The 12,558-nt window shown below is 34.9% G+C and overlaps 1 protein-coding gene across 6 annotated transcripts in view; it reads left to right on the top strand.

Moving 5' to 3' along the window:
- The first annotated feature begins 4,176 nt into the window (after positions 1-4,176).
- Positions 4,177-12,558, top strand: part of EYA1 (eyes absent homolog 1 (Drosophila)) — a 235,543-nt gene continuing 227,161 nt past the window's right edge. For 3 of the 6 annotated variants that reach the window (XM_006880459.1, XM_006880455.1, XM_006880453.1), the window contains exons 1-3: positions 4,177-4,740; positions 9,820-9,869; positions 11,391-11,518. Coding sequence is in view for 5 of the 6 variants with exons in the window: in XM_006880455.1 (XP_006880517.1) it covers positions 11,395-11,518 (124 nt within the window). In the remaining variant the exon portion in view is untranslated. Of the gene's footprint in view, positions 4,741-9,635; positions 9,870-11,390; positions 11,519-12,558 lie in introns of those variants that run through there. The other 3 variants (XM_006880457.1, XM_006880456.1, XM_006880454.1) reach the window with 3 other exon arrangements.

Here is a 12,558-nt window from a genome sequence, read left to right as displayed (position 1 = left end):
TAAAAATAAATATAGTAAACTATATGTCATATTTTCTTTAAATCTATGTCTGTAAGCAACTCTGTATTCTTGTTCTTCGTTCTTATAAAACCTTCTTCTACCCATGTTATCATTATCCACTTTGTTGCTCAAAGTTTGTATTAAAGAGAACACGTTTTATAAAAAAAACTTCCTAAAGGTAGACATTACCACATATGATAACGAGTTTCCCTCTCTACATCAAGAAATAGTTATTATTACTGTGCTGTGTAAAAACCAATGTCATTATTAGCAAGTCAGGAAATAGGTTATATTTTCATATTGTGTTGGTATAAAAACTATAATATTTATGAAGATAATTTTCCCCAATATAGGTAATCTTTAATAATTGCCTCCTTAAATGTACTGTTAAAAGCTATTCATGTTGGAGACTGAATGGAAAACGTTTAGCAAAATACGGGTAGACATTTAGTTTGGCGGATTTAATGTCATTCTTAAAATAAATAGAGGATGTTTTACTTGGTTGCATTTCAGCAGGAGGCTGCTGGCAGCAGGGTCCTCCCTGTGGGTCTCGTGCCAGTGGGGAAAGAGTAGGTCATGGAAGTGACCACTCCAAATGCCAGCAGGCAGCATAATGTCAGCTATCCAGACACTGTTCTAACGGGTCCATAAAGAGGCCAAATGGAGTGTCATGGCACGGGCCATATTCAAGAAAAAAACAACAACAAACCAAAACACTCCTGCAAGCAGAATGGACAAAGTACAGCATTTTGGAGCACTGTTCTTGCCATTCAACTTTGAACAGTTAAAATGTAAAATCTTAAAAATTTTCAGCAATTTGACTTCAATAATATGAGAGAAATAAAAACCATTGTTTTGGTTTTGAAGAAAATACCAGACCTTATCTTGCAGTTGACTATCCCTTCATTCTTGAGACTTAACCCCCTCCTCAACATTGTGGAAATACGGGGATTAGGAAATTCCTAAACCAGATGATTGCCTAAAATAGAAATTTAACTCTGAAGTTTTCTGTTGTTGTGTGCCGTCGAGTCAGAACCAACATGTAGCTGACCCGCCAGTAGATTTCCAGAGATTTGAAATCTCATGGGAGGAGATGGTCCATCTTTTTCTCAAAGCTGTTGGAGTCGAACCCTGTGCCTTGGTGTTGGCAACACACCTTCTTACCACTAGGCTACTAGAGCTCCCTAAATACATTTAGAGGTGTATATAAATGGAAGAAAATGAATTCTTAAGTTTATCTTTTAGTACAAACTTCATAACTACTCAAAGGCATTATTATTGTTACTGGAATGGAAAAAGGAAAGGGCATTTATTGCATTTTATTTTTTGCTCTGTCAGCACTTATTTGTTATGTTTTATTTAGTTCACTGTTTTCTTGTAGTTTTAGAAGATTTCCAAATGAATTTTTAAATTTTCCTGATTTCCTTATCTTCTTTTTCCTTTTGAAATGAAGAACTTTGGCTTATTATTTTGTTCATGTCTTTACCTAAAATTCTTTGCTATCTAGTAACATTAAGATTTTATACTAAAACTGTATATGTGTGTATAACCAGGAGTGCTTATAGGTGGGGTTTTGCTTGGTATCTAAAACCTGTTTGGTGACACACTATCCAAATGAGATTCTTCCTTTGAGAATGTTCAGATATTTATTAGAGTCGGATATTTGAAAGATTTCCATTTTCCAGATATGATTATACTAGATATGTTAAAGGTTTTTATTCATGCACATTTATAAATTGAGAATTCTGCAGCAAATTATTGTATAAAAATGTTTCCTACTCACACCTGTCTTTAGTGGCAAAATTTCTCAAATTCCGTTGAAATGTGTATAGTTTTATACAGAGAACAATTTTGTCCTTGGAATACATGATTTAATTATGTGGTATGGTTGCTGAAAATTTGGAACAGTGTCTATTATTAATGGCCTATATTTTGCTTTTATATTTTAGAGTAGGTTATTTGTATTTTAATTCCATAGTAGTGGGTGATAGGATTTATTTCATAGTCAGTATTCAGAAGTATTAAAAGGCCAATTTTATAGATAAATATGTGATTATTTTTTACTCCATCTAATTTTGGGTTAGGAAAAGGAAGCTCTTTGAAAGTGGTATATAGGCACATGGATATTACTGTTAGCCAAAGACTAAGCTCTTTGTTACATAATTATGAAGCATGATCTAAATCATGTCAATTAGTGGTCACGTTGCCTTCATCATTCTCTTCATAATTTTCCTCCTAATTACATGCATCATTTCTTTAATGGTATTTTGCTTGTTTATATACACAAAAATAATTCCATTTCAATATAAAAACATGTAATATGATAAATTTGATTATGATGTAGTCAAGTAATTTGTATATAAAAGTAACATGCATTACATGATATTCCTGATGTTTTGACTTCATATAGTTTACGTAGTTTAGATTTGCCCATAAAGTATTTCATGATCAGAAAAATATTATCCTTTGATACCTAACATAAGCTTTAAACTCTGAGAAGCATGAATATAATATGCTGAATATAAAGCATCAAACAGCGTTGAATTCTCCAACCAGCAACTGCAGATTTCATCTTTTATGGAGCTTTGGAATAAATGTGATAGCAAATGCAGTTACTGTTCATGGTGTTTGATATCATAGATTGAATTAATATAACATTACATTTTTCTCTAACATTAGGAAATAACCTCCACTGCATGCTGTACTTTATTTTCTCCACATATACATTAGTATATTGGATAACGGATAGTTTTGATCTGCAGAAGTGCTGTAGGTGGCAATGTAATTCTTTTCCTGCTGCATATATGAACAGATCCCAAAGCAGCCTACTGATTTGTGACCCGGCTTCCCCAGTATAGTAGGGAGCTTGCCCATGATTCTTTGTCAGACTGTACAAAATGAAGTCTAGATGCGCTTACAGTTTGAACTGTCTCTTAGGTTTTGATAGTGTGCTGTTCTGAGGCATGTAGAGTGGCATCCTTTCAAAGGGGAGAAAGGGATGATGCCTGCCTTGAATTTGGGTCATTAGAAGCTTATTTAATTTTTTTGCTTGCATTGAAGTGGTGCTTTCATTTACATATTAGCAAGGTAAAGGTAAGAGTCTTTATCTGTTTTATTAGTTGGTGATCTAGAAATGTGTTATAAAATAATTTATGAAGTTACTGTGATTTTTTGAAATATTTTTTTCATACCAAGCTTAGAACCCTGAAAATAAAGGCTGCTTTGTTTTTTAAATCAAAAGACCAAACAGAATCGTAGTATCAGTATCAGTAGACAGCTCTGAGGAATATATAAAAGCATCCTATTTTTAGAGTACAAAATTGCTTATGCTAGATGGCTAATATTAAATATGTGTATTGAAAGTATGGCATAAGGCTGATAAATTAAGGCATATTGACATATCACATAAGTAAAGTCTGTTTCTAAATGTTGGAAATTAATATAATGGTTAAGTCATTGATCTTAAAACCGAAGTAATATATTTGCATAGAACGTGATAGTAAGTAAATATCTGAAATTGAAACTGCCATTGTGTTGTAAGCTGAAGAGCTCAGCTCACCAGGTGAATGTTATCACACAAAAATTCCTAATTTAGATTTTTTTAACATCAAAGTCTAGAGTGCACAGCAAGAGATTCTAGATAAAATTAATCTTTCCCCTAAAAAAAGCTCATTTGAAAATATTAACACTCAAGTATTATTTAGCTCATATCCAAAAATTAGACCTGTTAAGACCTGTCATTCTAGAAGTCACTGCAAAATGATCACTCAGGCTTGCATCTGAGATTGCTAACCGCCACCCTTTTCTCCCTCTGTCCTCCCATCCCCCGCTCCCCCCCCCCCTTTAGTGGAAGGGGTCATTCTATTTTCTTATTTTCTCTGGACCTGTTAGTGGATACACTAGGAACCAATTTTTGAAAAGTATAGATTTCCCAAGTTTGAAGGCCTGAAAAAATAAGTTCTGGACAAGTGTAAAAGATAAGGTGTAACTACTCCCCAAAGGTCTTAATTGGTAGCTGCTGTAGCAAAAGGATGTGTGTTGACAGTGCCTCGCAGAAGTTATTCTCACACAACTGTTTATTCAGATAGCATGGGGCGCGTTCATTTACATATTTTTTTTTTTTAAAGCAACAAGGTTGAGTCAGATCGAGCAGTGCTCCTTTCAATTGTTGCATTTAAACCAATAAGCTTAGGACAAGAGAATAGCTGTGGTTTGCGTTGCAAAAACAAAAAAAGCCCCGAGGCTCCATGGGCAGACCTACAAGGCTGCGCAAACAAATCGAGGGATGAGATTGTGCTGTTTCTTTGTCTCGGGTTCTCAGATGCTATCTGCTGCTGCTGTTCAGTGGGGAAAGAGCGCAGGGCTCCAGGCGGTTACTACACAGAACGGTGGGAGCTGATGGCTCCGAGTTTGGGGCGAGCTAGAAACTCTCCAGTGCCACTTCCGACTCTAAGCCTTCCTGTCGCAGCGGGCTCGGGCGGTTTTGTCGCCGGGGACGGCGTCCTCGCTCAGTGGCTCCGCAGCCCGAGCCTGCAACAGCGGCCAGGCGCCTGTGCCTGGAGCCGGGCTTCACCCTCCGGAGCCGCTCGGCTGCCCGGAGCGCCCAGCGGCGCTGTGAGCGCCTAGAGCCCCGCACCCGTCATTGCCCGCGAGCAAAACTATGTAAGGAATGGAGGTTTGCTAAACCAGAAAATTCGAAGGAGCGCTTGAAACTGGTTGGATGCAGCAGATGTAAGCACTGTAAGTACAAGCGGACTGTTTGCAAAACTGGAGTGACTGACAACAGCTGTCCTGTGGGCAAAGACCAAGATACCAGGAGTGCTTTTCTTCTTATTTGGATTTGTTTTAAAATAAAAGCATTCTGGTGTGGGGAAAATGATGACACTTTGGACCTAGGACTTTATTAGTCGCTGGGATCATCATAAAAGTATACTTCTTAACGCTCCAATTATCTACGCGGTTAGAATCATTGAGATAATAAATTAATTGTGTTAATAATTACTTTTGCCATCTTTTTTTTTTTTAAAAAGAAGAGGATGCAGGACCATCAACTTGTAGGGAGACACTTCATATCTGTTCAGAATTGCTGTACAAACATCAATTATTATTGTGTGATATTGAATAAAGACTATATATGCATGTATCTGCATTACCACTAATTATGTAACTTTTCCTGCGCATTTTAGGGTGCTATGGACAAATGAGGAAGGAATTAATATTTCTGAAGGGCAACAGATAACTATAATAAATTTATAGTACTTTTTAAAGCAGGAAATCCTTTAGCTTCAGTAAACAAATTTCCTAAATTATTAAGCTGGCTCATCTTTTAAAAATGATATCATAAACCCTCGAGAAATTACTATTTTTCACTTACACTTTTTATGGCTTAAATGGACCTTGAAATGAAAAACAAGACTGAAACTTTTTGAATTATCATTATTTGTCTTTCAAGAAATCAGTATATGAAATGCTAAAGAATCATGAGTTTATATTTCTTAGGAGTTTTAGAAAACATTGAAATGTAGCATTTGTAAGAACTCAATATATCCAAAGCTGTCATTAAAAAATATAAGTGTTCTTATAACAAAGAACAAAAAGTTGGTGGAAAAGCCTAGAGCTTTTGTAGGCTTGGGGTTCTTTTTAATTTTTTATTTCTTTTAATGTGTCTATGAGAGCAGGTTTTATTCTGTTGGTAATAGGAGTGGGTAACTCTTTCCACCAACTTTGGGATTTGAGGGCAGGCTTTTGCATGATTAAATATTTTGGTATTGGACTTTCTCATTGCTTGAGTTCTTATAAGGCCCAAAGGTTTCAGGAATCTAGTGAACAGCCATAGGTTTTCAACTTGAACATTTTTTGCGGTGACAGACACTGAAGCCTAATTGAGCCACTGTTCGGTTTTAGAGTGCCAGAGGGAAGACAGCTGCTATGTGAGTTTCTTAAACATGATAAATGATTTTCACAAAGAAAATTTCCGTTTGAATGTGAAATTTTATTTTATAAAAATCCATTGCAAAGAAGAAAAATAACTGCAGTGAGACTAAAACCACTTCCACTTAGACTCCCAAAATATATCATCCAGCCTTTAAGTTAGGGTGCATTTTGAAAACAATCCTTTACAGCTATAGTTGAATCAGTCTGGTTTAAACACTTATTCCCGTTTCCAAGGAACATTTTGTAAAATGGAATATTGTATCACGTTTGTCACAGAAGATACTGTAAAAAGTGACAGAAGAGAATGAGTATAAAAATTAGAAATATTAGTAAGGCATTATTTTATGAGTCTTTGATGAAGAAGTGTCAACATTTAAAAGTTACCAATTTTTACCTAGAAGTTCAGTTAGACTTAGGTGTAGGTCTTTATTATAAGAGTGAGAATATATTTGGTAATATTGAATGAGGAAAAATTTTAGCCAGAGTATATTCTGCTTAGAAAATACATTTATGGCTAAGACACTTTCCTCTCTTGTAAAATAAATTCTGATGAGAAAATTGCCATTGTCTTTGAGATTATAGAGTCCTCAGGTTGATCTGTGGTTGGACAAATCTAGCTTGCTTGCCAATTCTGTTTATTTAAATAACTTCAAAACTTTCACTTTGAAAATTTCTTTTTAGGTTTTTGTTTTTTAAAAAAAAAAACAGATTTAAATTATAGTAATTTTATAAAAATTGCTTCTTATAAGCAAAAAAGCCTATGGAAAACCCATGATTTAGATAAGTACCTACATTTTATTTGCTCTGTGCTGTTGAGATTTAGAATCCCTTCCCATTTACAGTTTACTTTTCGCAGAACATTATTAACTTTTTGGCTTCATACATGATCTTCTGTCAGATGCTTTTGATTTGTAATTTAGCAAAGTATAATAAACAGTGCAAAAGTCATGAATTTTGCTCTGCATCCTGAGCTCTGTGGTAGGGAAAATGTGATAAAATGTGTACCTAAAGTCTTGTTTGATGATCTCTCAAAGCAAGTTTGCCTTCTGGAAATAATTTCTGGGGTTGAAGAGCATGGTATTAACAGATTTAATGTGGCTATTCAATGGATTGGCGAAGTACTATGTGAGGTTTAACAAAATGAGAGAGACAAATTGAACATCAACAAAAGTTACATCTGTGAAGAATTATAAATTTAATTAGAAAAAAGACAAACTTAAAAGACCTCATTAACTAATCAGAAGTCAAAGTTACTCGTTAGGAGTCTTGACTTTAAGTTCTAAGAAGTTTTGCTATCTTTTGGGGGGGGATATGTGTGTGTGTGGGGTGTGTGTGTGTGTGTGTGTGTGTGTGTGTGTGTGTATTTACAACTCTGTCAACATGCTTCTACAGGCATTCTGTAGTAAGAGTTTCTAAAGTGTTAAAGTGAAATGACCTCATTGTAATACAAGATGACTATAAATTTATGGGAAATACTTTTGCATTCATGAAAGCATTTGAATTAAAAATACAAGATTAAGAGAAGAAAAGAAATATATTAATTGTATGGCTATAAAGCAGAAAATGTGAATTTACTGAATGCCTAATAATAACTTTTCTGAAAACCATGAAATTTTTTTCTCTTTGAGATGGAAATATGCCTAATTGATTAGCTTTGAAAAACATTATGGTTTTAAATCTTTAAAACACAAACTTTCATTGAGATGATCAAACATAAGAGAATATACACACCAATCAGAAATAGGTGTTCTTTTTAGAAAGTCCTTATTTATGTTTCTTTTCTGCACTGTAATCTTGTACTACATATAAAAAACTAAAAGCATGTGAAGTGTAGCATTTTGTAAACTGTAACTAATTTTGCTCACATCTGTGTCTAATTGTTGTCTGCATTCACATTCTTGAGAGTAGATTTATTTTTCCTGGACCACGATGTGGATTCAGCTGACCAGCCTAAGTGAGGATTAGTTGTTTTAAAGTTATTTTGATTAAAGAGTCATTTTTAAATACAGTAACACACAACACATGGTTTAAATAATCATTGAGACACAAAAGACTATATCTGAAGTATACTTAATGAAATGAAGTTCATGGATGCGGACTTTCAAAAATCATAGCAAATAAAAGTGCAGTCGAGATGGAGTTGAACCCAGCAAGAGAGGACTATGTTCTCCTGAAAATGCATTTCCTTTTTCCTAGTGAGGGAAAAAGAATTTTCACTGATTTTGAAGATAATTTTTTATTTATTAACTGCTCGATTTTGAAATACAAATGTGATAGGTTAAAAATGAGCACAACCAAACATTCAAAGTATGCAATTAAACTAGACTTGTATTTCCAAGATGATGTTTATATCAAGATAGGAATATTTTTCATATTTAGCAGAAGTCATGCTTTAAGTAATTATATAATTAAGCCGAGGGAGTTCTTAAAACTAAGCTAGTTCTCACCTATAATTTATTCCAGGTGCATAAAATGAGGGTGAGGGGCAAGCAAAAATCTACCCTTGAGGTATATTGCTGTAGTTTCTAAAGGGAAGTCTTGTATGAGGACATTCATCTTAAGAGAAGGTTTAGAAATCTGCTGCAATAAAATGAAATTTTTTAAAAAATTCTTGCGCCTTTAAAAAAATTGTTTTCCGTCCTGCATATACTATAGAAATGCATACACCGAAATTCCATGTAACATTACACCAAGACATTTAGTCTTGCCAGGAAAGGTAGTGTTTCTTAATTTCATAAATCATAAATAAGAAATAACAGGACTCAACAGAGATGTTTAGTTGGAAAACTATAATGCCATTTGGAATGCTTCAACTTGCATCTTTGTTCTGTAACCCTGACTGCTGTCAGTTCAGGTTGAAGGAAAATGCACACCAAAAGTTTGGAATTTTGAGTCATTTTAAATGTTAAACGGAATGCTTCTTCCTACAGAGGTTTGAGCCAGGCGTTGCCAGCCAGCAACCTACCTGAGCCCACCTGAACCTATCACCTGTGCCCTGTTCTGTTCTGCTTCTGGAGGAAGGACAGTAACTCTTAAAATTGCTTTGATATCCTGAAACGTTTGCAGATTCATGTAGAGACAAAAGGAGCTAGTCAGGGGAAGCCAAATAGTATCATGTAAACTATCGGTTCCCCTACCAGGTTTAGAGGCTAGAGAAGTAACAGCCCTCCAAAAAAGTAAGCAGCTTTGTCTCTCTCTCTCTACAGAGGCAGAGATGAAATAGCACTTAGTGAATTTTGAATTGGAATGGGCCAGGGAGCACAGTGCTCACAGATGGCTTTAAAAACTTGCCATTGCCTTGTAGTCCTGCGTCACCTGCAAGGTTTTCCAGAAGCAGCCTTAGCGAATGTTGAATGGCAAATAGTAAATGTAGAGGAAAATCGTTGTGATAAGAGTAAGTAGGAGTCAAAGTGGTAGGCGGGAGCCCTATTTTAGCTGTTGATAACAGAAGATGAAAGATCTTTGGAGGATGCTGGAGGATTACTGCTTGAACTCCTGTTAAACACACTCATTTTGTTAATAGCGATATTTTCCTCCCCTCTCCAAGCACCTTTTCCAAGTTGCCTGGGCAAAGCTGCTTTGCATGTTGATTGGGGGAGGGGTAATCCTGTTTGCAGCTGTCATAGGCCAGTGATGAATCACTATCCCGTCATTTGGCTGCCTTCCCCTTGACAAGGGGAGGAGGGTAGACCTGCAGGAGGAAACAACAGTTGAGACCTCAACTTAAAGACAATATGCCTTTCACTGCTGCTGTATCCTCCTTTTTCTCCTTTGGTTAAAAGAGAGCATTGTCGTTCTCTGCCATGTGTTCTGTATAATTAAGACCTGACCGAGTAACTGAAGTAGAGTAACAACAGCTTCTAATTTTTTACCCCTTGATCACAGGTGCAAACATCTCAAACCAGTTCAGATGTTGCTGTTTCCTCAAGTTGCAGGTAAGGATATTATTGATATTTGGCGTGTGGGGAACATTTCCTTTCTGTGACCCATATCTATTTATGTCTAATGTTTCTTAATTGCTACTATTAATAGCAACACTCTCAGTTGAAAATTACTTAACAAATTGTGTGTGTGGTGCTTACAAAAAATTATGACTATGGGTTATAATCATTTCACTGGTGTTCTGAAAATTGTGAGTGTAATAAAAATTAGGAGAGAAAAATTGGAATTTTAATTATTTATAGTTTGGAAGATTTAGAGAAATTTTAAAAGCTCACTTTAGGAGGAAAATAGTTCACGTTAAGTAGGTTGAAAAACTCTTCTTGTAGTCATTTTAAGTACCACCTCCAAGTTAATACTATAGGTTTTATTGGTATGGTGGAACAAACCATATTAGCTTCAGGTATGTAACCTAAAAAAAAAGCAAAAATAAAAAAAGTTTAAAATAAATGGACTGAACCTTAATATTTTACAGAAAACTTGGCTATATAAAAGCAAAACTTTAGGTAGATGTGTTTTTAGTGACTTTAAAGAAATGCTCTCCTCTTTCATCAACAGAGGACTTAATGTAAATGGACAGTTCTGAAATTGTGAACATGAGCAATGGCTTCTGTGTCTTTTATGGATTAACTGCTGAGTCTAAGAAGTTTCAGGGGGAATTGAACTATTATTATAGGGTGAAAATGCAAAAGGACAGCAGGGAAGTAGACATGTTCTTTGCCTGAGTGACAGCTGAGGTATTCCTGAGTGCTGAAGCTCTGAGGGAGTCACTGTATGTTGGCCTTATCCCTTTTCAATTGGGCACGCTGTATGTAATCCACAAAGCAAACAAGTGAGCCGCCATAATAATGTTTTAATGCTGCATTTGTTTCAAGGGAAACAGAGGAACAATTAAGTAGTTTGCCAGAGTAAACACATGCATCAGGACTATCTCATTCCCTGTCACTAGACTATAGGCTTCAAGTGTTTTATTTGGTTTGGAGACCCATTAAATTACAATTGGGTGGTAAATTATAAGGGAGTACCTAGTGCTAATTTATTAGAAGAAACAAATTTCTCAGAAAAAAATTTTTGTTTGTGTTGTATGTACATGTTTACATATGTGACTTTTTAAAAATATAATGCCTTTAGTTTTATATAAAAAGAAAAATACAGCCAAATTTCTTCTTTGAAAACAAAATTTGATGTAATTGTCTTCCATTAGACTAGTGGTTTGATATGTTAAATTGGGAGAGAGGGATTTTAAAACTCAGTGACAGTATTTGGCTTGATAGGTAAGGCAAATGGCATCTTTTAAGTATGTAGACATTTTATAAGTATTTGGTTGAATATGTAAGGCGGTTAAGAAAGGATGACTGAAGCCAAAATGCAAAATGAACTATTTTATGTCTAAGAAAACAGATACAATGGGACTTTTGTGCAAGTTTATTTCAAAGAAGGTGTCAAGTCGTTAGCGCATTAAATAGCAGTGTTATGAATTTGGTACATCTGTCAAACGGAAGGCTTCTTGTCTTTAGGTCTATGGAAATGCAGGATCTAACCAGCCCGCATAGCCGTCTGAGTGGTAGTAGTGAATCCCCCAGTGGCCCCAAACTCGATAACTCTCATATAAATAGTAATTCCATGACTCCCAATGGCACCGAAGGTGAGTGTCTGCCTTCTGACTGTTTACTTTGCACCTTGTCTCTTCATCGACACACACTTGGTTATGAGGTGGTTATGATTTCAGTTGTTAAATCCATATGACTACTGTATGTTCTGCATGTATTTATCTTTCAGGTAATTTGACTTAGACATCAATATTCACTGTTAGATCGATGATGCACATAACTATGTTACTGTGTAATATAACCATGTAACATTATATACACACACACACACACACACACACACACAGAGGAAATGATTTCATTTTGTATATATACATATGTGAGTGTGCAGTGGGTATGGACATGTAACATTTTTAACATTTGAGTGTGTTTTATCTCCTTTTGATCATGCTTCACAGCACAGTATCAGTTTGCATTGTTTTGCTTCATGAGAAATGACAATTTAGAATTTCCTTAATACTACTTTCCCTTTTGTTACTAAATACAGGCAAATTAATGTAAACATTAGACTCGATTGGTTCTAAATGTGAATATAATAACATGTATGCTTAGTGCTCTTTTTTGTTCTCATCATTAAAGTGTAAATGAGTAAAGAAAAACTTACTGTTTGCAAAAAATACAAACTTAGTTTGAGAGAACACACAAAATTCACTTACTTAAAAATCAAGTCTACTACAAATGTAGTTTGATTTTTCTTTTTTTAAATTAAGAATCTTATGTGAATAGAAATTCTTAATTTGTTATATATTTGGGTCTAGCATTTAACGATAGTTGTATGTCTGTGTCGTTAGCTATTATGCACATGTAGGTTCAGAATGTACTTTTGAAGCATCAGCATATAGAAGAATATATTACATGTCTTGAAATTTATTTTAGATAATTAAAAAATTGCTTCTTCACAGATAAAACTTTCGCTTGCTTATTGCTTATTAAGTCTCAGTACCTTGATGATTGCAAACATTTACTATCAATTTACTGAACTGTACAATTTTTAAGTCCAAATAATAAAGCTTCGTAACCATCCTTTCCTGATTACCTGATGATCCTATATCATTCCACTTTAAAAAAAAAAAAA

This window comes from Elephantulus edwardii, unplaced genomic scaffold, assembly GCF_000299155.1.
Source record: "Elephantulus edwardii isolate Elephantulus edwardi_28Jun2011 unplaced genomic scaffold, EleEdw1.0 scaffold00008, whole genome shotgun sequence".
Lineage (NCBI taxonomy): Eukaryota > Metazoa > Chordata > Mammalia > Macroscelidea > Macroscelididae > Elephantulus > Elephantulus edwardii.
This window is presented reverse-complemented; position numbering and strand designations above follow the sequence as displayed.